The 24,954-nt window shown below is 37.1% G+C and overlaps 1 protein-coding gene across 1 annotated transcript in view; it reads left to right on the top strand.

The window, feature by feature from the left end:
• Positions 1-19,086, top strand: part of DDX1 (DEAD-box helicase 1) — a 33,440-nt gene extending 14,354 nt beyond the window's left edge. Inside the window, exons 14-26 of the mRNA XM_059942179.1 lie at positions 4,336-4,396; positions 7,481-7,579; positions 8,387-8,476; positions 9,204-9,392; positions 10,060-10,111; positions 11,809-11,955; positions 14,290-14,381; positions 16,094-16,166; positions 16,320-16,392; positions 16,474-16,516; positions 17,637-17,732; positions 17,986-18,106; positions 18,753-19,086. Coding sequence (XP_059798162.1) covers positions 4,336-4,396; positions 7,481-7,579; positions 8,387-8,476; positions 9,204-9,392; positions 10,060-10,111; positions 11,809-11,955; positions 14,290-14,381; positions 16,094-16,166; positions 16,320-16,392; positions 16,474-16,516; positions 17,637-17,732; positions 17,986-18,106; positions 18,753-18,883 — 1,267 coding nt within the window. The 3' untranslated portion in view covers positions 18,884-19,086. The remainder of the gene's footprint in view (positions 1-4,335; positions 4,397-7,480; positions 7,580-8,386; positions 8,477-9,203; positions 9,393-10,059; positions 10,112-11,808; positions 11,956-14,289; positions 14,382-16,093; positions 16,167-16,319; positions 16,393-16,473; positions 16,517-17,636; positions 17,733-17,985; positions 18,107-18,752) is intronic.
• Positions 19,087-24,954: the final 5,868 nt, after the last annotated feature.

The following is a 24,954-nucleotide window of genomic DNA, read 5'->3' as shown; positions in this document are numbered from 1 at the left end:
TCATTTAATGTTAGCTTCATCACTTCATTTGCATAGAAAATGTATCACTCTCTGTCTAGTGTGTTGGTAAACCTGACTTGGTGAGGTTAATTCTAGCCTGTCTCCTAGTGGTGACCATCTTCCCTGTGGGCATTCACACTGGTCAATCTAGTTCGAGGGCTCTTTCTGCCATTGTGGGGCAACCGTAAGTCTAGTGATCTTGGGGAACTTCTGGCTCGGTAGCAATCCCTTTTAATTTGAGGAAAGCCATACCATATAAGTAAACTGCTCTGTCAGTTGATTTGACGCTTGATTTTTATTAATTTTTCTTACTGAAATATAATTCACACACCATAAAATTCACCATTTAAAGTGTACAATTCAGTGGTTTTTAGTATGTGGTCACAAGGTTGTGCAGCCATCACCACTATCTAACTTCAGAAACTCTGAATTATTGATGTCCCGTGGGCCCATCTATTTATTTATTTATATTTTTAAAAATCTTATTTATTTTGATGTCTGAGCTTTTTTTTTTTCCGACTGTGTTGGGTCTTCATTGCTGTGCGCGGGCTTTTCTCTAGTTGAGGCGAGTGGGGGCTACTCTTCGTTGCCGTGCGCGGGCTTCTCATTGCGGTGGCTTCTCTTGTTGCGGAGCATGGCTCTAGGCGCCACGGGCTTCAGTAGTTGTGGCTCACGGGCTCAGGAGTTGTGGCGCACGGGCTTAGTTGCTCCGCAGCGTGTGGGATCTTCCTGGACCAGGGATTGAACCCGTGTCCCCTGCATTGGCAGGCGGATTCTTAACCACTGTGCCACCAGGGAAGCCCCCCATCTTTTTAATGTTGATCTTTCTCATAAGTTAAACTTATTCAGGGATAAATTTATACTTAGTAAAACTTTTTAGGTAAAATAATTCCTAATTTTGTCTTGATGATTGATGCATTTCACTCTTTCAGTAACTATTTGAATACCTACCATGTGTGAAGACTTAGGCTAGGGATCAAGATATAACAACAAGAATTCATCTTTGCTTTTATAGAATTATGTGCAGGAGTGTGGAGATAGTGTGGAAGGCAGAGAAACAACCAAAGTAATGTGATAAAATGCTTTAAGGATACGACAGGGAGAGTCACTACAGGAGTACATCACCAGAGCAGCTTCTTAGTGGAAGAGACTCAGAACTCTTCACAAGAGAGTGTTTTTGGAAGAATGTAAAATGCTAATATAAGTTGATTTTTGTGCTCTAATTATGTGTAAAGATTAACGTGCATCTGGACAAAGCCTGGAAGGGAAGATAGATGACAAAATCAATTTATTTGCTAAGATGGTAAAATTGTGTTGCTCCTTTCGGTATTCAGTACAAATGAGCCTTTTCCTTGAAGACCCAGCTCAAGTCCTGGTCTTTCTGTGAAGCTAACGTGTTGGTGCCAGCCCGGTCCTTTCTCCCTCCTCGGATACGGCTGACTGTTTGCTTCCCCATAATCCCTATGCACTGTCATGTGTTAGTGTTTCTTGTTTGAAATGTGCATAGCTTTACTCGTCCCAACTCAGTTTTCCACTCCATGAGACGGGGGCTGGTCTTTTACATTCCTCAACCCTACAGTGCTTTGCACACAAGCACAGATTGTTACGCGTATGTGTAGTTTTCTGCCAGATTTGTAGAAATAAATGTATCTGATCAGGAAAGTGGGTAAGAGTAAAGTTTTATAGAAGAAATGATAGATTTAGGACCATAGTTACCAAACCTGGGAACTAAGGGACCTTATTTAAAAATACAAATTTATTGGTCCCTCTTCTGGATATACTGAATCAGATTTTCCAGGGAATAGGAATTGGAGCTCTTTGTTTTTTAAGGAAGAATGGCACCTCTCCTCTTCCAGGTGATTCTTAACTAACCAATCTGGCCTCTGGTGTTACCGGATTTAGGAAACATGGCTCTAGTGGTGGGTGGTTAAGGACTATGCCAAGGTAATGGACATTCACAGGCTAGAAAGCTTTTTTTTTTTTTTTTAAACACTATATAAATCGCTTAAGATGACAGTAGGCAACCGTGAAGCTGTTTCTTTTCATCAGTCATAGAATTTATGAGACTAAGTGTTAACATCGTCCACTTTCCCAGGATTTTATGGTATTTTTTAAATGACTGATTAAATAAGAGTAAAATTAATAAACGAAGGTAGTTGATAGCTACTTCTGATTGAAAGTTGTCTGGCTGCCTCAGGAAGTAATTTTGTCTGCTATTTATAAAAAGGAGACAGAATAGCTATAGTGCGATATAATTCACATATCATACGATTCACTCTTTAAAGTGTACAGGTTGTTTTGGTTTTTATTATATTCACAGAATTGTGCGACCACCAAAACCAATTTTAGAACGTTTTCATCACCCTCAAAAGAAACACTACCTTTTAGCAGCCACTCCCATTTCCCTCACACCTGCCTATCCCTGGGCAACCAGTGACCTCTTTTCCATATATAGAATTGCCTGTTTTGGACATTTTATATAAATGGAATTGGACAATTCCAATGTGTGCTGTTTCATGACTGGCTTCTCTCATTTACCATAATGTTTTTAAAGTTCATCAGTGTTATAGCATGTATCAGTACTTAGTTCCTTTTTATTGCCAAAAAGTATTCCATTGTATACATATACCACATATTTATTAATCCACTCATTAGTTTATGGATGTTTGGGTTGTTTCCACTTTTTGGCTGCTGAGCATTAGTATATAGACTTCTGTGTGGACATACATTTCCATTTCTCCTGAATATACATCCAGGAGTGGAATTGCTGGATCATATAGTAGCTTCACGTTTAACATCTTCAGGAACCACGCAACTGTTTTCCAAAGTGACAACACTATTTTACATTTCTACTAGTAATCTGTGAGGGTTCCAGTTTCTCCACATCCCCACCTTATTATCTGTCTTTACAGTTATAGCCCTCCTAATGGGTGTGAAGTGGTATCTTATTGTGGTTTTGGTTTGTATTTCCCTAATAGCTAATCATGTTGAACATCTTTTCATGTGCTTACTGGCCATTTGTAAAGTCTGTTCAGATTCTTTGCCCATTTTTCAGTTGGATTATTTGTCTTTTTATTGTTGAGTTGTAAGATATATACATGTAGTATTATGATTAGATATATATAATTTGCAAATATTTTCTCTCATTCTGTGATTCTGTGGGCTTTTTCACTCTCTTGGTAGTGTCCTTTGAAGTACAAAATTTTTAATTTTGATGAAGTCCAATTTATTTTTTCATCTGTTGCTTTTTTGTTTGTTCATCTTTTGGTGTTGTAAGGGACTTTGCCTAACCCAAGATCATGAAAATTTACTCTTATGTTTTCTTCTAAGAGTTTTGTAGTTTTAGGTCTTATATTTAGGTCTGTGATTCATTTTGCATTTATTTTTATGTGTGGCCTAAGGAAGAGGTTTAACTTCATTCATTTGCACGTGCATATCCATTTGTTCTAGCACCGTTTGTTGAAAAGACTGTTCTTTCCCCCCATAGAATTGTCTCGGCATAAGGCAATTTTTTTTTTTTTTTTAGAGAGTGTATTTTATTATTTATTTTTGGCTGCGTCGGGTCTTAGTTGTGGTCCACAGGATCTCCGTTGTGGGGCACAGGCTCCTCGTGGCAGCGCACGGGTTTCTCTCTAGTTGTGGCGCATGGGCTCTGTAGTTGTGTCACGCGGGCTCTCTAGTTGTGGCCCACGTGCTCAGTAGTTGTGGCACGCAGGCTTAGTTGCCCCACGGCTTGTGGGATCTTAGTTCCCGGACCAGGGATCGAACCCGCGTCCCCTGCATTGGGAGGTGGATTCTTAACCAGTGGACTGCCAGGGAAGTCCCAAAGTAATCTTTTTTAATCTAAACATATTTTTGGAAGTATTTGGAGTGAGAAAAATTCAAACACAAAAGGATATTCTGTGCAAAGTAAGTCTCCTTTCACCCCATTCCCCAGTTTTTGGTTATCAACCTGGAGGCAACTTTTAAAAATTAATATTTATATATTCTTTCAGAGTATATATTTTATACACGTACAACCACATGTGTCTATAAAGGTTGATTGAAACCAGAGTTTGGGGTACCTGGAATTATCCTAATATAGAAAGGTATGTAGATGAGGACTTATGTTTTCTGGGTTCCAAGCTTTCACATTCTCCTCAGTTACTTTCCCGTGCATTAACATTTTATGTAGCTCCTGGAAATGAAGTGCCTTGTTTCTTTCTTTCTCCAGACCTTTATTGTAGATTCTTTCTCAGTTATTCAATTTTAATATCCACCTCCCTAAAATTGAATAAAAAACAATAAAGCAGGCTTTAATCTTTTTCTACATTATTATTCTGGTATTTATTTCAGGGAGCTTCTGATAATTGGAGGTGTTGCAGCACGGGATCAGCTCTCTGTTTTGGATAACGGGGTAAGTTGTACTTTTAATTTTTAAGAAGTAACACTATGGGTTGTCATTTTGGCAATATAGTTCTGCTGTGTTTCAAGAAAAGTCAAATGAGGCTGAAATTAAACAAGGTCAAAAGAGTGTATACATGTTCAAAAACATCTCACAAGTCTGCCTTTTCTTTTCCCAAAAGTGTACAGCATAGTGGTTGCTTCCAAGCACCTCATGCAAAATTCCAGCACATGTGAATTTTTTTTGGTTTATCTTTTGAGAACCTGCGAATTTCCTTTGCATTTTCATGCATTGAGTCATTTCCTCTGGGGATAATTGAAAAAGAAGCAGCTGGAGTTAAGAATAGAAATAGAGATAAGGTGGATTGCAGAGAAGGTAGTTTTGGCAGTGATCCTTGGGGAGGCTGAAGGATGGTAAGGCAGTGGTTCTAGTAGGAGGGGAGATGGGTTCAGATTTGTGTGAGGGGAAGTCTTAAAGGCTGTGCTGTTACCAAGGACGAAGCTCGGACTGTGATCCTCATTCCTGGGGAAGAAGTTGGGGAAACTCTTAACTGCCTGTCAGTTCAGGTACAGGTAGCACTTCATAAAATATGTTGTATGTATGAAGTAACTTTGTCCTTACAAACTTCTCTTTCATTTCCTTCCCTAAATATTTTATCATTTAATCTAAACTGCTTGATACTGGGTTATGGTGAGCAAATATGTTCTCCCCTCAGTTGCCTTGGTGCTGCTGTCAAATGAAATTTCATGCTGAATGGTTTTGATTTGACTTGGTGTGGCATATTAAGAGCAAGGAATCATTACTGTACTTAATACTATGCTAAGATAGTAACATAGCTTTGTTATGTTCTTGTTTGATTTGCTATATTTTAATGGTTATAAGAGAGATTTAATATGTTCATTCCCTATCTTGGTTCCTCAAACCCAAATTCATTTTCCACGTAAGTTATTAAGTTTCTTAACTTAACATTGTCCAGCTACAGAGCTTTTAGGGAATTAGATCTGCTTTTGCCAGGCAGATCTAGAATTTGGTACTGGCTGAAGCTAATGGCAAAGTAAAGGGAGTGTTATTCCATAGCTTTCCTGGCAGGATTCAGTTCCATTCTACTTAGGGGATGTAATATATTCTCTTTCTGCTCTTCCTTCCATCTTACATTCTCTACTTCTGTTATCTCCCACCATCCTCTGGCACCCTTAGCGCTGTGTTATGTCTTACGCTGCAGGCAGAAGTCAGCTTTGGAGTCAGAGAATAGAACTACTTAATTTTTTTAATCTTTTAAAGTTGCACAGTTATGCAGCATGTGCAGTTAGGCCTGAAGAAGTGGTTGGTGCTATTATCCAAGTCATATAGCTGTTTCTCTCAGGCTTTTCCAATTTGACTTTTTTTTTTTAAACCTGAGAGACCAAGTTTCTGTTTTCATGCTGACTACCTGCTGAAATTGAGGAGGGAGGAAACTCACACAGTGGGTTAGAATCCTTTGGTAAAGAGACATTACCCATAGAACCAGAGTGGTATTGTATTCATTGCTGTGTCCAGCACAGTGCTTGGCACGTAGTACATTCTTAATACATTGAGTGGGTTTTATTTTCAGACAGTATTTTCTAGATTGAACTGAGACTTGCTTACAGTTATCAACATAGTTGAAGCAATAGCTTCAGAAATGTCTTTCATTTTTTATGGGAGTTTAAATGCCTTCTACTGGATCAAATTGAAAGTCCATTCAGCACAGTGCTTTTTCAGTTTTTCAAGGGGTGAGATATTGAAGTAATGAGACTATAGTGATAAATTTATTAGGAGATAGTTATGTTTTTAGTCTGGAGTGGAGAACACAAGTGAAAAAGAAGTCATTTTTTATGCCTGTTGATAAAGAGTAGAAGTTTTGAATTGTCTGATTTATTGAATGATTTTATATAATACCTTATTGTGCTCACACACATACATCCATATACACACTTTAAAAATATTTATCCTTTATTGATTACCTTCTAGAAATGGGCCAGGCCCTGCTAAGTGCATTATATACATTTTCTTATTCAGTTCCCACAATAGCCCTTTGTGATGGTCCTCTTCCCCATTTTTACAGATTAGGAAGAGGGCTTATACCAAATATTAAGTAATTTGCCCCAGATCTTACAACTCATAGGTGGAACTTACTTCAAAGCCTGTGTTCCTAATCACTATACCATGGACTTGATTAAAATGTGTGTGTGTGAGAATGGAAAATGTGGTTAATTGGGTGTACTGGCGTTGGCAGCTCATATTCTCTTTGTAGATGTCTTAAAATTTTTATAATAAAAAGTTAAATAAAACTTGTTCTTACTTGAATTAGACCTTTTCTCATGTTTGGACTTTGAGTTTGAATCCCAGTTGGGGTACTTACTAGCTGTATCATCCAAGTTCTTATGACTTGAGAATTCTAAACTTCAGTCTCCTCATTTAAAAACAGGACTAATAATAGTAGTGTTTTCCTTAGTGGTAACATGAAATGATATAATACCTGTAAAAGGTTAGCACAGCACATGTTCATTATAAGCACTTGACAAATAGTAATTATTACTGTTTTTCCTGGGTTAGTCAGGTCATCTTCATTATTAATTATAACCAAATTTATCAAGCACCTGGCACACTGGGCATCAATTGCACTACATATCTCATCTCTTAATTGTCACAACCGTCTTCCAAAACACAAAATGTTACCCATTTAAAAAATGAGAAAATTGAAACTAGAAGAGATTAAATAAGTTGAGGTCACACAGCTGGGTAATGGTGGAACTGGGATTTGGATCCTGGTTTAATTTCAGAGTTCCTATAAATTCATTTGATTTTTCACTTGGAAAACAAATTTTATATACTAGACTGTCTATAACAGTTTAAAATGTTACAATCAGTTGCCAAAATCTTCACATTAATTTCAAACCAGATATAAGTTTAATAATATAGCATTATCTAGAACTCCTTCTTTTCAGATTTAAAGTTGACTATGACTACTTCAATATGCATGTTTTTATTGTAAGTAGACCATTGTTGGTTGCTATTCTAAGGTGATTACAATAGTTCTTCAGTTTTCTTAAGGTGCTTTTTTTGGATATTTTTTAGGTAGATATAGTTGTTGGCACTCCAGGAAGACTGGATGATTTGGTGTCAACTGGAAAGCTGAACTTATCCCAAGTTAGATTCCTGGTCCTGGATGAAGCTGTATGTTAAAATATACTCATGCTTTTAAAAAAAATATTTGCTTATGTTTTGGGGGATAAAATATGTGAAATGATGAAGAAAAAATACAATTTAGTCATGATCCCGATACCTAGAGAGAAACATTGTTACCAGTTTGGTGTATTTTCATTCACTGCTTATATTTATAATAAATACTATTTTATGTAGTTGCAATCAGGCTATGTAGAATCTGGGAAATCTTTTTTAGAAAAATATGGTACATAAGTATTTCATGTCATTATTTATGAATAATTTTTAAAGGCTGTCTAATGGTCTCTTATATGCACACTTCATGGCTGATTTAACCACCCTTATTACTAGACATGTAGGTTTGTTTTGTACTCCAAATAGTTATCTTGTTTGTACATACATTTTTTTTTTTTTTAACACATTACAAATTACATTCATGTGTTTTGGGCTCTTGAGATATAGTTCCAAGTTATTTTCAAGATGAGGTAGTTTTTCAACATTGAAGGTCTTTGCTTTTTCATATTAGAGTTGTATTCTTAAGGAGATGTGGGAGTTATTAACTCTTGTATTCATTTTAGAATACCAGAGTATGGTTTTTGAGTTATTTATTGTCAGCTTTTTCATATTATAGTCACATGGGCTTTAAAGTTGAATTTACAACTTGTCTTTAAATATCCAGTAGAAAATAATTACTTTGAAAGTATGGAGATATGTATGTGTATGAATTAGTTTCTATATCTGATATTTTGCAATTGATTTAGAAAAGAAAGATTTAGATACTGATTAAAACACTTATGTTCTTCTTTGCTTCTCATGCAGGATGGGCTTCTTTCTCAAGGTTACTCTGATTTTATAAATAGGATTCACAATCAGATTCCTCAGATTACCTCTGATGGAAAAAGACTTCAGGTATGAAATAACTAATGCATCTTAAAATACATGTAGACAATTGTTACATATTAATGCTTACTTGTTTTGTTTTACATTCACATTTTAGTGTCTTCTGATTACGTTAACTGCTGTATGAAACATTTTCTTCATTAACTGATTAAGTAGTACACACAAAGAAAACAGTCTTACAAGCTGCTTTTAGAAATAAAGGTGAAGGGAATTTGAGGAAATTACTTAGGTGTAACAGAAGACTATAAGTAAAAAATTCTGAATCGTTATTTTTGTTTTCTACAGAGCATTTAGGGTTTATATTCAAGACTCTGAGTACCGCTTCCTCTTTGAAGGAGAAATGTCTTGAACTGTTGAAAAACAGTTATTTCCTTAGTAATTATTTCTTAAAATATTACTCTTTCTCATTCTGTTTTCTTAGGAAGAATTCAAGAGGAGAGGCTTTTAAGAGAAGGGGACAAGTTTATGGCTTTAGATTTTTAAAAACCTTTTCATCTTACTTAGTTTTTGTAGGACCTTGAGGAATAGCTGGCATGATTTCTGTGGCAGTGAGGGGAATGAAGCTCAGAGAGATTAACCCACCCAAAGTCACACCACTAGTTGTTGCTACAGAGTCAGGTATTGAACTTGTCTTAGGTTCCAGGCTTAGCGTACTTCGTGCCCCACATCTGTATTCATATGCTAGAATCATTATTACTATAAAAGCTTATCTAAATTTTGGTTTTTCTATTCTTAGGTGATTGTTTGCTCAGCCACTTTGCACTCCTTTGATGTGAAGAAACTGTCTGAGAAGATCATGCACTTTCCCACCTGGGTTGATCTGAAAGGAGAAGATTCTGTTCCAGATACTGTCCACCATGTTGTTGTCCCAGTGAATCCCAAAGCTGACAGACTCTGGGAAAGGCTTGGGAAAAACCACATTAGGGTAAGTACTTTATAACGTTCACATTTGTATAGAGTAAAGCATTCATAAACTAGTTTAACCTGGAGCTCTTCATGATGCTTAAAGCAACCAGACATTGTACCTTTAAGAAAAGAGCAGTCTGGCACATTGACCAGAAGAGTTTAGTTCTATTAGGTATGGAATAAGTGATGGGCTCATACTTTACTTTTCTCTCTGTATAAAGTTACTTTTGTGATCATCTTTCTTGACATAGTTTTTGTAAATAAATAGGATTACCTGTGTGTATATAGGTCTAATTTCTGATATAATGATTTCCATTTTTAGTAGTATTTTAGAATCTCCTTGATGTGCCTTATTTTTCTAAATATCAGTTTCATGAGTTCATCATCTCACTTTTTCACCATTGTTAGATTTACCTTTATATAATAAGGGTATGCTTATTCTAAATACGCAATGTTTTGAAAACCACCTTTGCTTTTTTATTATTATATTTAAAATTGATTAGCCTTAGACCTATAATTAATAAAGGGTTTTTCTGAATCTGAAGAATGGTTTTGCCTATAGATGATAAAGATGTATGTCTGAAATGCAATCTAAAGTTAGATACAGTTCTCCCTTTATAAAATATACCTGTTCTGAATCATTACTTAACCCTTCCCCACTTCTCTTTTATCCTTTCCTTTGACAGACTGATGAAGTACATGCAAAAGATAATACAAGACCTGGTGCTAACGGTCCAGGTAAGTTAGAAGAGTCAATAAAATGTGTGGAAAGGTTTTGAAAACGAATTGATCTGTTTTACTGAATTTATGCCCTGTCTACTCTCATGAAGGAACAGGAAATCTGAAAATAAAAGGAACAAAAATAATTTAGAAATGGGGGGAAAGCTGATATCAGTCAACTTAGAGGAATATTAATCACTGAATTTAAGATATTAGTCTCCTGGCATCCAAATCACAAATATTTTGGATTATACAATTCTCATTTTTCCAGGAAGCCAGCAAATTTCTCTGGCTACGGGTTGTATTTTAGCCCTGAATTCCAAGAGAAATGTCACGTAGATTCTTCATATCTGGCAATTGAGTAACAAAGGAACATGTCTTTAGCTACAACCCTGTGAAAGATACAGAAATGATCCTGAGATGATTCTTTTTGTGTGTAAGTGTACAATTCAGTAGCATTGAGTACATTCCTACTGTGCAATCGTCACCACTATCCATCTGCAGAACTATTTTATCTTCCTATACTGAAACTCCGTATCATTAAATATTTATCAGTTTTTAAAAAGCCTAAAATTAATTGATTCAATGAAGATACTTCTATGCAGAATTGAGACAGTTTGTATCAGGTACATAATATTTCAAAGATATATGAAGATCCAGCATGATACAAGGATAGTGTTTAGAGAACCTAGAAGAAATCTGAAACCCATTAGGCCACATGTCTGATATCACATGTCTCAAGTGGATCATTGGCAAGGGTTAGACTGCATTTTGTTCATAGTTGGATTCATTGGTAGATTTTTAACAAGTATCTAAAAGGTGAATTGTCTGAAATTTTGATTGAAGACAGTTCCTTTGAACTCAGTTTTACGTGTAGCTCCAAATTTATGAGGCGTCTGCTCAGCCAGCCTTATTGTTGGAGAGGAGTGGACACTGATAGTCAAAATAATGATAATGTATCATCCCACTGTCTGGGAACGCATTTTATAAAATAAAAATGTTTTACTGCCTCATATATTTTTCCTTGTAAAAGTTTTGCTTAGTTTTTACTACAATTAGAGATGACTAGAGAGACCTTAGAAATATGTTGGATTACAAAATTAAAATTTTGCATTAGATAGTTGCAGAGTAACTATAGCCCAGCTTCACACTGAAAAATGGACATTTGGAGGATGGCAACTAAGAAGTTACTAACTAGGTTTGACGTAAAATATTTATTTCATAGAGTGAAGTTTGAACTTTCCGCTGTTTAGATTGATTTAGAAAGTACATTTATTATTTTTTAAAGAGGTTAAAGTAATTGAGTAAACATTTATTGAGCATTTAGGGAAGTTAATGCAAGGCAGAATATGATTAGTTCTCAATGAGAGGTAAGAACAAAGTTTTGTTGTGGGTATGTATTTCTGTTTATTTGTGTGTGTGTGTTTGTACGTGTGCATTTTCCCTTATAAGAGGTATGGTTATAGGTGTTTTGGTATCCCATAAACTGGCATAAAAAACATTAGGAGAAACAAAAATAAATGAGCAAGTGGATTACCTCACCATTTCACCCTATCTTTTTATTTCTTGGTTTTGTCTATAATACTTGTATTAAATTAGAGTTTTTTAGGTGAGTGAAGCAGTGAGTCTGTGTAACTATGTGTGTTCATGACAATTTCAGATTGAAATTCTGTTGTTCTTTTTTTGTTGTTGTTGTTGTTATTGTGTTACTCAAGAGATGTGGTCTGAAGCTATTAAAATCCTGAAGGGGGAGTATGCTGTCCGAGCAATCAAGGAACACAAGATGGATCAAGCAATTATTTTCTGTAGAACCAAAATCGACTGTGATAACTTGGAGCAGTATTTTATGCAACAGGGAGGAGGTAGTGTTTCCTCGCTTGAAATAAATTGTGTTTATTTTCTCACTTAATAGATTGTTAGTCTCATGTTGATGCAGTATAGTGTGGATGCCCAGATTTTAAAGCAACGATGTAGGAAAAACAATGAGATAATTTTGCACATAGGTACAGTTTCACTACAGTGAAGATGAATCACAGCATTCTAAGGCCCTTATATCATATGGAAGAAGGGTAGAGTTTTTGATTAATGTTAAAATTTCAAGTGTAATCATTAAATAATAGAATGTATATCTTCTAAATCAATAAATGAGAAAAAAAAAACCTTAATCTAAAAAAAAAGGTAAGAAAGGAAGGGGGGAAAAAATGAGAAAAAGCAGAGCAGTTGGAAATTATAGAGTAATAACGGCTGGTGGAAAAATCTGAGCGTATGGGTAAACACTATAGTATTTATCAGTGGACTGAAGTCTTCTGATGAAGAGCATAGATTGTTAGACTGGATAAAATATAGCTGTATGTTGTTTACAAGAAACATACCTAAAACCTGAGGACATGGATAGATTGAAAGGAAGGGGAATGAAAAAATATATGTATGTGTCAGCTAAAAGATTAATTAAAAGAAAGTTGGTCTAACTGTATTAATGGAGATGTCATAGACTTTAAGACAAAAATATTACTAGAAATAAAAAGGGTCACTATGTAATAAAATATTCAATCTACAATAAAGATATAATGATTCTAATTTTATGCTCCTTATAATTAACGTTAAATATATAAACCAACCTGAGAAAATGTTCAGTATAATCAGTCATTAGAGAAATGCAAAATAAAATCACAATGTAATACAATTGTACACTCAGAGTGACTAGATCAAAAATACTTAAAACACCAAATTTTGGTGAGGATATGGAGAAACCGGAGCTCTCATACATTGTTGAAGTACAGTCACTTAGGTAAAAGGTCTTACAGTTTTTTATAAAATTAAACATTGCTGTCTTATGGCCTAGCAATTCAGCTCCTAAGTATTGGCCCAAGATAAGTGAGAATATATATTGATGAAGGATGTGTGCAAGATGGTCATAGCACTTCATTTATAATGGCCCCAAACTGTACACTAAGAGGCCATTAATAGGAGAATGGCTAAACAAAATGCAAAATATCTGTACAGTGGAATACTTACTACTGAGCACTGAAAAGGCATGGACTGCTGATTGACACAACAATGGTGGGTGAATCTCAGAAGCATTATGCTGAATGAAAGAATTCTTACACAAGAATACAGGCTGTATGATTTGATTTGTGTGAAGTTCTAGAAGAGTCAGAACTAATCTATGATGAGCAAAAAACCAGAACAGTGGTTGTCCCCAGGAAGGTGGGAGTGTGGGTAACTGGGAAAGGGCATGAAGGTACTTTGTGGATGATATTCGTGTTCTGTATCTTGATAGGGCTTTGGGCTACACGGGTGTATGCATTTGTCAAAACTCAGAAAGTGTACACTTAAGATTTGTACATTTCCTTGTATGCAACTTTAACCTCAACAAGAAAACAAACCTAAACAAATACTGTACTCTAGTTAATGATACGCATGTTTAACTGTGTACTCATACCTGCAGTTTACCTTGAAATGCATCAAAAATATAAAAGTGAGTTGATAGAAGGATGGATAGATATGTGGTAAAGCAAGTATAGTCAATGTTAATGGTTATTTTTACTTTATATATTTTCCCAACACTTATTATATTCTCAAACATATAGCAAAATTGAAAGACTTCTCACAGTGACTATTATTACTCTGGTCTGAACTGCACTGCTTTTTGTTACTGTGTCTACTTGAAAACTTTCTTTTTTGGGATTGGCCACCACTGCACTTGCCTCTAAAATACCACTTCTCCATCCTTTCAGTTTGCTGTTTCTAATCTGCTTTGGCCAGGAAACCAGGTAACTAAGTTGTTTAGAATACCTCGAGGAGGGCAGGCTTGTGATCATGGCCTTTTAGTAAGGGCATGAACTTCCTGATGCCTATTTTGGTTCCTCCAAGAATAATCTCTTTTGTTTACTTTTTGGTTCTTCACTTTACATGGGTTAGGTGAGGTTCCTGGTGTACACAGGAACTACCACTGCAGATTGGGAAAGGTTACTTAAAATGTCCTTCAAAGCAAATCAGTTTTAATGCTGATGGAGTTCATTTTAAGGGTATTTCCCCTACGACAGATATTGTGTTAACCATGGTTTATGACAAGTTGGGGTATAGATTTCCATAGAATTATACCCCAACTGGTAGTCTAAATGTTACTGGGTTTTTTGACATAGTCTTAGTCGTAATCTTTTCCAAGATTAACTGTTTAATGTGCTTTTCATTAGGACCTGATAAAAAGGGGCACCAGTTCTCATGTGTTTGTCTTCATGGTGACAGAAAGCCTCATGAGAGGAAGCAAAACTTGGAAAGATTCAAGGTACTGATATTTAGTTGACAGCATTTCCTTAAAACTTAAGAGGGGAGTTGTATCTAGTTTTAATCAGATCCAGTTAATATTGTTAAAGCAATTCTTGTCCTAGAAATGTCAAAATACTTCTGCCCTATTGTTATATCCTCATCACAGCAGGGCTTTGTCATCTTTAACAGTCAAATGGTAAATTACATGTTCTCCATCAGCACAACACTACCTGATAAGAATTTTCATCTTAAGGAAGTTTTAGTTAAATTCTTTCAGGTAGATATTTTTAAGAGAAGTATCATCAGATAGTTAAATCATGTCTGTGAGCCTTTTTTTAAAAATAATTTGTAACAGTACCCATAGGGAACTTAATTTGTAGATTGAGAACAGGTATCAGAATATTTGTTTTGTAGAATTAAATATATTTTGAATTATTTGGGGTAGACGGTGACAGTTAAGTGATTTCAGCACATGAACAGGTTGTATAGCTTTTGGTGTAGATGGGTTGGGCTGAGCCATTTAGAATTCAGGGTCAGTGGCCTCCACCCACAAGCATTCTCATCATTTATCACAGTGTGTTTACCCAGTGTATAGTACAAATATCATTTCTCTCAGACCCATAATATGAAAAAAGGTAGGAAGTACTGGGCTTAAAAATTTTGGATTGTGTTTCCATGCTGAGCATAATTGGTGTGGATGTTAAAACATCACAAGCGGGGGGGGGGGGGGGGGACTCCCCTGGTGGCACGGTGGTTAAGAATCTGCCTTGCAAGGCAGGGGACACAGGTTCAAGCCCTGGTCCGGGAAGATCCCACATGCCATGGAGCAACTAAGCCCGTGCACCACAACTACTGAGCCTGTGCTCTAGAGCCTGTGAGGCACAACTACTGAAGCCCGCACGCTCTAGGGCCCGCATGCCACAACTACTGAGCCCACGTGCTGCAACTACTGAAGCCTGTGCACCTAGAGCCCGTGCTCCACAACAAGAGAAGCCACCGCAATGAGAAACCCGCGCACCGCAACAAAGAGTAACCCCCGCTTGCTGCAACTAGAGAAAGCCTGCACGCAGCAACGAAGGCCCAACGTAGCCAAAAAGAATAAGTTAATTAATTAAAAACAAAAAAAATCACATGGCCTCATTTCAGCATTTATGCCACCCTTCTCTATCCTGGCATTTTGTTGGACCGGAAATCAGTATGCCCCTCACCCCCTCCAAATCTCTAACTTTGCTGTGCCTTGCAGCACAAATGACATCTGAAGGCTAATTGGTATATTCTTGGTGAGAACACCAGGGGCCCAGTCTCTTTAGGATTTTATCTGTTGTCACAAAAAGTGTAACCTTGAGGTATAATATCTAGTATTTTGAATTATTTTAATACAAGGGTAAAAGTAAAGCTTATGTTTTTACATTTTATTCTGTCTTATGTTTTGAATTACCAGTCAGGATTTCTAAAGATGAAGCCAAATTTTAGCAATGGTTTAAGAACTTTTATGTGAAAAAAGCAAAGATGAATCCAGTCATTGATTTATTCACCTTAAATGTCATATTTCGGCAAATTATAACTTAAAAATGCAATACTTGTTCCAGTGAATTATGAATGACTGGACCGCTAATATGATACGAATACATTAGTTATTAGAGGTCTCATTTAGTGGAAAGATGGTATTTGTGGGGTTTTTTTTAGTATATATACTAATAAAGTCCTTTCTCTCCTCTCTGTTCTCTTTAGAAAGGAGATGTAAGATTCTTGATTTGCACAGATGTAGCCGCCAGAGGAATTGATATCCATGGTGTTCCTTATGGTAAAAAGAAAGTTTTTATGCTTGCAGTTTGAATTTTATGGAATTCAAAGGAAACCAGTTAATATGTTTGAAATACTCAGGACATCAAACATCATGTATGTTTGAAAATTTTAGGAACTAATGTCAATTGGTAGTAATTGTTTTTATTTACAGTTATAAATGTCACCTTGCCTGATGAAAAGCAAAACTATGTCCATCGAATCGGCAGAGTAGGAAGAGCTGAAAGGTACTCTGTCATTTTTTTTGTCCTTTTTAAGCTTCTATGCTTCAGGAATAAAGTCTAATAAAGACTTTTAAAATCTTTCAGGATGGGGCTGGCCATTTCCCTGGTGGCAACAGAAAAAGAGAAGGTAATCTTTTCAGTGCTGTATTATATTCATTGTTTGTGTCGTTATTTTAGATGTTGGAAATAAAAGCAGTTTGATTTTTTCATTTACATTGAATTCAGTTGCATATGGAATATAAATGAGCTTTTTAATGGCATCTTTTTCTCTTTATTCATTGAATGGACGACTAGTAGGATGAAGTTTAGAAAGGAAAAATATGAAATGTAATTTTCCTGAATAGCTTTCATATAATTTTCAGTGAAAAGTATTTAAACCCTCTCTGGCATCATGCCATGGTAGGCTTTTTATGGGAGAGAGGGTTAACTTATTATTTTGATATAAATTGATACAATAATTTGATACAGATTTACAGAAAAGCTGCAAGAGTAAGGAACTCCCACACACTCATTCCCCAAACTACTTGTTCATTTTGCTTTTTGCTATTTGCTTTGTGGTACTGATGAACCTAGTGGCAGGGCAGGAATAAAGATGTAGACGTAGAGGATGGACTTGAGGACACGGGATGGGAGGGGGAAGCTGGGGCGAAGTGAGAGGAGCATCGACATATACACACTTCCGAATGTAAAATAGTTGCCTGGTGGGAAGCAGCGGCATAGCACAGGGAGATTGGCTTGGTGCTTTGCGATGACCTAGGGGGGTGGGATAGGGAGGGTGGGAGGGAGGCTCAAGAGGGAGGGGATATGGGGACATATGTATGCATATGGCTCATTCACTTTGGTGTACAACAGAAACTAACACATTATTGTGAAGCAATTATACTCCAATAAAGATCTATTTTAAAAAATTCAAAAAAAATCTTATAGAAAACATTTGAACTTTATTTTTGATGCTAATCTTGATATAGCATTCTCCAGTATTTACTTTTCTCATTATTTTTATTTGAGAATTCCTTTCTATAATTGACATCTGTTTTAGGAAAACTTTTGGATTCCTTTCAAAAATAACTCTTTCAAAAGACCTAGTTAGTGAGCTACTAGTAGTGGTAGTAACTGGGTGACAGACCATACCTGCAATCTATTTTTATCTTGTGCTCTGAGGACACAAAATGTTAAAAAACTAACTGAGAACAAAGATACCTAGCATGTTTCAGTCTCCGTACATGTTAATCTTTTTTCCTTCGTAGGTTTGGTACCACGTATGTAGCAGCCGTGGAAAAGGGTGTTACAACACAAGACTCAAGGAAGATGGCGGCTGTACCATATGGTACAATGAGATGCAGGTAAGGCTCACAGAGTCTTATCAAAATTGGTAGCAATAGACTGCATTTATCTGTAAAAGTTATGTATCAGCTCTTGTCTATTTGTGAATTGTGAGAATTAATGAGTGATTATGTTATGGTAGTTCGTAAATTGTAACTTGTGAGTTCATCTCCTCAGAAATCTTACTTCCATTTATACTAAGTATGATAGCCTTCCTGGTTTTATTTAATGCTGTTAAAACGCAGCTCTGTTGATTTCCTCTCCCTTTCTTAGTTGCTGTCTGAGATAGAAGAACATCTGAATTGTACCATTTCTCAGGTTGAGCCAGATATAAAGGTACCAGTGGATGAATTTGATGGGAAAGTTACCTATGGTCAAAAAAGAACTATTGGTGGTAAGCTTTGAATTACTTTTAATTCTGTTTTAAATGTGAATGTGTCCTTTTTTGAGCTTCCGTTTAAGAAGAGAGTATTTCATTTCCTTATGTTCAGTGTATATTTTTAGCATATTAATCATTCCCTCCTTATTAGTCTTATAGCACTTTGTTCATACTTGTCTTGCAGCATTTTTTATTGTGTGATCTCTATGCGAATGGACAGCACCTTAGCTGTTTCTCTTGAGGTGTTAATGTCATAAGAGTAGTTGAAAATTTATGGAATTATTAGGAAACAAGAGAATAATGGTAATTTTGAACAAGGGGTAACCCAGGATACTATTTATTCCCTTTGCCTGCAATGGTCTTCGTTCGTTCCTGAAATTTTTTAAAGATTCAGGCTAAACTGGTGGTTTCTAAACCAAGGAAAAGAGAATAGGGGAGGGGTTGGTAGGGGTATTGGGACAGCTGTTAGTAAGGAAGGCCTAATCGTTTATTTTAATTGATTTAACACGTTTAGAACTCAGTTTTGTAGATAACTTGCTCAGTAGTACATTTTTACTGCTAGGAGCAACGTTTAAATTGATATAATTGAGCCAAAGCATTGCTGACAAGTTATTTCAAGCATGTCATTTACATTACTTTGTGATTCGTGCGTGTGATACAGGTGGAAACTATAAAGGCCATGTGGATATTTTGGCACCTACGGTTCAAGAACTGGCTGCCCTTGAAAAGGAGGCACAGACGTCTTTCCTGCATCTTGGCTACCTTCCTAACCAGTTGTTCAGAACCTTCTGATTTTAACATACACTGAATAAGATTTGAATAATAAAAGTCTATATAGTCTTAAAACTCTAAAATAGTTGTACTGCTTCCAAGCAGCAGTATTTATAGTAACTTAAGCTATTAATGCTAATAACTCTTGCATGTCAAGAAACATCAGTCTTAGGAATTCTTCATAGAATGGCAACCTAATGAAAATAATAAATATGATGACTATATTTTCATGAAAGTTTGTGTCTTATTTTAAAATTATTTTATAGTTTTTCAAGAAAGCTCTGGGTTTATGAAGTAAAGTTTATGGGTATGTGCATTCGGCAGAGGACCTGTGTGGAATTTTCACAAGAAGTGGTCCTAAATAGAGACAGCCTTGAGACGGTCACGGTCGCCTCGGTATATGCTGAAGCTAGAGAAGAGTCGTGACGTGAAAGAAAAGTGTATGATCCTAAGGTGGAAGGACAGCTGGGTTAGTTTGGAGGCCTAGAGTTTTTTAGGGACTTAGAAAAGGTTCTGTGTCTAAGGACTGATGACTGATTTGGTGATGGTGACAGTGAAGATGTATTTCTGAAGGTTTATCTTCTTTTTAAGAACCTTTCTTTCCAGGTGATACATACTGTAAAGATAAAACTATTCTGATGTCCCTCTAGGTCTTAAAATTAAATTTAAAGGCCGTTCTTTGAAATACATTTCCTCAAACCCTCTTGCCTAAAATACCAGAAGGAAAAGGGAAAATTTATATAGATACAGTTGAATTGTTGCTTTGTACCTTTTGACTCTTATTTATAAAGTAGTTTCTTTGGGAAAATTATTCTTACCCTAGAGATTCCTTATTAGCACAGGCAGGCTATTATAATTTCTTATATGATGGTTTTTAAATCTTTTAGCACTGAGATATTTTCTTCAAACAAAATCTTGAGTGAAATTCACTGTGTAAGCAGTGGGAAAACCATTACGTAGTATATTGAGTCATAGTTTATGTGAAATGATTATGAGGATTCCATTCTTTCACTTATATCTAGACCACTGTCTTTGCTTTTTTTTGTTTTACTTCTACTACATAGAACAAGTAGTTTTTCTTTTATTTAGCAAGTAAGGGGGGTGGTTTACAGAATAGATTAATGCTTTTTTGTGACTTTTGTGACTTTTCTTAATTAACAGCTGTTAAAAATAAGTATTTCCATATATTTAGTTATCTTTCTATTTTTATATTACATAGTTTTTTTTTAAATTACATAATACATTATCTGTAAGTAAGAAGTACATAAAAGTTACTCAAAATCCCAACACCAGGGAAACACACTTTTTACATTGTATATATTATTTTCCAGATATTGATACAGAAGTAAAACAAGTGAAGAGATAAAGCAAAGAGATTTCTATAAAAAAATTATTTAATAGCTATATAGTATTTTATTGTTTGGGTGTTCCATATATTATTTTAACAGTCTTCTATTGCCGGACACTTAGAGTGAATCCAATTTGTCACTAGTTTCAACAATACTGAGAACGATTTTACACAGTTATTCATATGTTTGCATAATATTTCTTTGGCATAACTTTTTTTTTTTAAATTGGGGTATAGTTGCTTTACAATGTTGCGTTAGTTCCTACTGTACAGCAAAGTGAATCAGCTATATGTATACATATATCCCCTCTTTTTTGGATTTCCTTCCCATTTAGGTCATCACAGAGCATTAAGTAAAGTTCCCTGTGCCATACGGCAGGTTCTCATTAGTTATCTATTTTATACATATTAGACCACTGTCTTTGGAGATTTCCTAGAACTACCATAACCAATCTCAAAGCTATGTGATGACAGCTCCTTGCTGTGTTCATGCCCATTAATCAGTGCTTTAGAAACAAGTTTTGAATTGATATAATGGCAAGGAAAAGTCTTGAGATTTAGAGCATTTAAGATTAGAGCTGGGCTTCCCTGGTGGCACAGTGGTTAAGAATACGCCTGCCAATGCAGGGGACACAGGTTCGAGCCCTGGTCCGCGAAGATCCCACATGCCGTGGAGCAACTAAGCCCGTGCGCCACAACTACTGAGCCTGTGCTCTAGAGCCCGCGAGCCACAACTACTGAAGCCCGCGCGGCTAGAGCCCGTGCTGCACAACAAGAGAAGCCACTGCAATGAGAAGCCCTCACACCACAATGAAGAGTAACCCCCGCTCGCCGCAACTAGAGAAAAGCCTGCGTGCAGCAACAAAGACCCAATGCAGCCAAAAATAAAATAAATTTTAAAAAATGATTAGAGCTGGAAGAGGTCTTTCTGACCTTGTTCATGTTCTTGTGTTGTAGGTACAGAAACTGAGTTTCCAGGAGTACGTGTTCACATAGCCCGGTTGGTAGAACTGGGACCAGAACCTGGGTTTCCTAGTTTCAGCTTTTACTCTTGGGTCTCCCTTTGGAAGAAGATTCTCAGGTCCAAATTGGGAGGTTAGAGAGGAATTCTAGATAGAGCTGGGAGTCCGTGGGAGGGGTATTTGGTTTTTCTCCTCAAAGTACTGTCTAAATGCCGTTACTCAGGCAATGGAGTTTTTAAAAGAGGAAGTGACATGTAATCAGACCAGTAGAGGGGTTGCCTGGAGACCTGACTTTCCACTCACATCACCATGAATCCTTCCCTTTATGCTGGGTCCCTGCTTCCATTTTATTTAAGAAAATTTTTTATTAATTAAAAAAAATTTTTTTTTTAGGCCACGCCACATGGGACATGGGATCTTAGTTCCCTGACCAGGATTGAACCTGTGCCCCCTGCAGTGGAAGCGCAGAGTCCTAACCACTGGACCGCCAGGGAAGTCCCTGGGTCCCTGCTTCCAGGTGCCCATTCTTCAGCCTCCGATTAATGCTAAGGATGTGAATGATTGTTAAATTCTGGTTATGTTGTGGTCACTGAGCCATGAGAGATGCTCATTGCCCCTCCTTCCTATTAGAAATGGAGCTTCCTGAGCTTCGGTTGGTACTAGATTACCTGGCTGGAGACTGTCCCTCCCAGGTTCTGGTCAGTGGGGTATGAGATGGGTGATGTGTCACGTGCCCTTTCCACCTGCCCTTTCCCGCCCCCCTCAGGCTGGAACCTGGTGTATTAGTGAGTCAGTGTCCCCCGTTAGAGAAGTGTTACCCTTGGGGAGTGGCAGAGCCGTGAGACAGAGGGCACCTGGGTGGCCTTGCGGAGGAGCTGCCACCCTCTCTCAGAGGCTGCCTGGTACGGTATGTTTAGGTCCCCAGTTAACACAGACACTAGAGGCACCTGAAGGTCCAGAAAATGTTAAAATATTAACCAGCAAATGTTAGTATTTCCGACTCACAGAGTCAGCTCTGTCTACTATATACACTATAAGAATTTATGAGTGTAATCACAGATCTCTTACTGTCAGTCTCCCCTCTGCACAGAAATGCCTAGACCGGCCCCATCTTCAACACTTCATAGACATGCCCTCAGGTCTTATGAGTCTCGGCACATTCTCCTTGTCACCCATCTCATCTTCTGTTCACCATTCATTCTCTTCAAAGCTACCTTCAAGCTCTGTTAGAATTATGCTTTTCATAGTGACTGGAGTGGTTTTGTGATTGGGGATTTTGTTTTGCTATCCAAATTTGAATAAACTTAAATGAGCTTCTCTAACTCCGGGTTATGTCTCCACTGTATTGCTCATCTGGAAGATACTGGGAGCCTCTTATTCGGACAGAGCCACCCGAGAGAGAACACAGAAAACTAAATAGAAGGACCAAATGCTTTCATTGCCCAGGGATGTTTGCCGTAAGAGAACTGATTCTAATGGGCTCCAGCTAGTGGGATTAGTTATAGATTGCCAAAGCCTTTCCGTACCTGGTTCTTAACACGTATGTTTCTATTATAAACAGAGATGAGAACTTCAGGTTAGAGTAATCCCCACCCTTCCCTACTTTTTTACTTATATTCCCTCTCGTAGAGAAAGTCACCACTAAATAACATTTTGGCTCATTGCTTTTTTTCTGTAAATTTTTTGGTGTACAGTTTAGATCTTACCATATGTACAATGTTTATATCTTCATTTAATGTGTTTTTCTTGTTATAAATACTTTAATGGCTGCATAATCCACTGAAAATGCTGTGGTCTGTAACTCATGAGCTTTGAGGGAAACTGAAGAGGACGTGAATCTCAGATGTCAAGCCTGGGTGCGAATCCGGCTCTGACCCTACTAGCAGGGTGACCGAAGCGAGGTCCTTAGCTCTCTAAGCTTTTGTTTCTTTGTTTATAAAAATGGTGAAAATAATTCTCATCACTCAGGATTATGTTAAACATTCAGCCAAAGTCAGCAGATAAGAGGCACTCATACCACATTTTACGGTGTTTACACCGTTTACGGTTGTCCTGTGTTACCGTCAACATCTTAGTTCTATCTTTTGGATTGTTACCTTCACCTGGATTCCTAGAAACTGGATTCTTGAATTAAAACCAATGAAACTTATGAAGATTTTTCAGGGTCATTTTCAGATTGCTTTCTGAAAGGGTGGTACTGGTCGACATTCACATTAACAATATAGGAAGAACTCTGTACAACTTATTTTACAAACTGAAATAGTACTTGTTGCACTTAAAGTTTGCTTTTCTCCTGTCTCTCCACGCGCTGTGTGAGTTGGTGCTGAGTGGAGGTCCGCATGTCCGACCGGCAGCTTCTTTGCACATGACTCCTTAGTCTCCACGCCCTCCCCGCTCCTGCCCCACCGCCATCCTTATGCTACAAACAAGGATCCAAATTTACTGTAAATAAGGCGCAAAGCTTCTTTCTTTCTTTTTTTAAGGTAGAAGTGTGTGTGTGGCAGCGATCGAGAATGGTCCAGATTTAAAAATAAAAGTTGGTTCCCAGCCAATTCTAAATGGGCAAAACTACGTAGTCAAGTTTTTCACCTTAGTCTTCTGACTTAAGAGGGAACTGTATACTTTATTGCAGCTTGAATGAGATATGTAAAATATGAAAAATGTGTAGGTAAATATAAATGAGATCTGGGGTAGTTTCCTTTATATAATACTTTTATTATTTCCCTATAGAGGCTGACATCTATCAGGAATTTTTTTCCAGGTGACCTTATTTGGGAGAAAAAGGAATATTTGTTAAAAGGGAAAAAATGCAGTGGAACAGGAAGGAAAGGGAGGGATAGTATTTTGCTACTCCAGAGTAATTGATGGAGGATTCCTTTGGTGGGAGGAGTGGCAGGGGAATTTTTACTGTTGTTTTCGTCCTGTGGATTTAAATAATTACCTTTCATTAAAACCATTTAAAGCTCTGATTTTTCTTACAGAGATTCTACTTGTACTGGTCAAAAGTGTTGATAGGGAATTGGAAAGAACCTGGAGTCAGATAGGCCTGGACCTGCTCCTGGAAATGCTCCTGACTTCTAGTTATAAGTCACAGGCAGAGACCTCCAGGTCTAAAGTGGGGCCTGGAATCTGCACTTTAACAAATTCCTTAGAAGATCGTGATGCAGATGGACCTCAGACTACACATCAGGAAACGCTGTTACGGACAAATGGCTCTTAGATCTTTAATTCCCACTGCAATCTTTTACCCCAAGACTCAAGCAAGATGACTGAAAAGGACACCTGAGAGGGAGGTGCTTGCAGTACTAGAATCGCCTGGCTTCTAGGGCTGGTCCACCGCCTTTAATGGGTTTCCTTCCCTTAGGTCAGTGGTTCTCAGCCCTGGTTGTATATTGGGACCACCTTAGGGAACTTTAAAAGAAAATACCAGTATCTGTACTTCACCTCCAGAAATTCTGATTTTATTAATCTGGGGTGGGGCCTGATATCCCCGGCGGCGCTTATGTGTTGAGAGCTGCTGCTTTAAACGGCCTGGCCAGATGTTTCTTGATCCTGCTGCAAATCATCGTGTGCCCTCTGCACATGGCCCAGCTGATACGTGTCTTAAAGTTAAATATAGTTTAGATTCATGCTGGAGCCCTTGCTATTATACTATGCAGCAGAGGTTACTGTAGAGAAAAACTTTGATAAAAGTGGTACCATTTGTCATTTTTGAGAAACTAATAAGGTTATTTTAAAAACAAATTTTGCCGCCAGATGAGTTTAGTTCCTTTCAAAATTGT

This window comes from Balaenoptera ricei, chromosome 13 (genome assembly GCF_028023285.1).
Source record: "Balaenoptera ricei isolate mBalRic1 chromosome 13, mBalRic1.hap2, whole genome shotgun sequence".
In the NCBI taxonomy this organism is placed as follows: domain Eukaryota; kingdom Metazoa; phylum Chordata; class Mammalia; order Artiodactyla; family Balaenopteridae; genus Balaenoptera; species Balaenoptera ricei.
The sequence above is the reverse complement of the archived record's forward strand: the minus strand, read 5'-3'. Positions and strand labels throughout refer to the sequence as shown.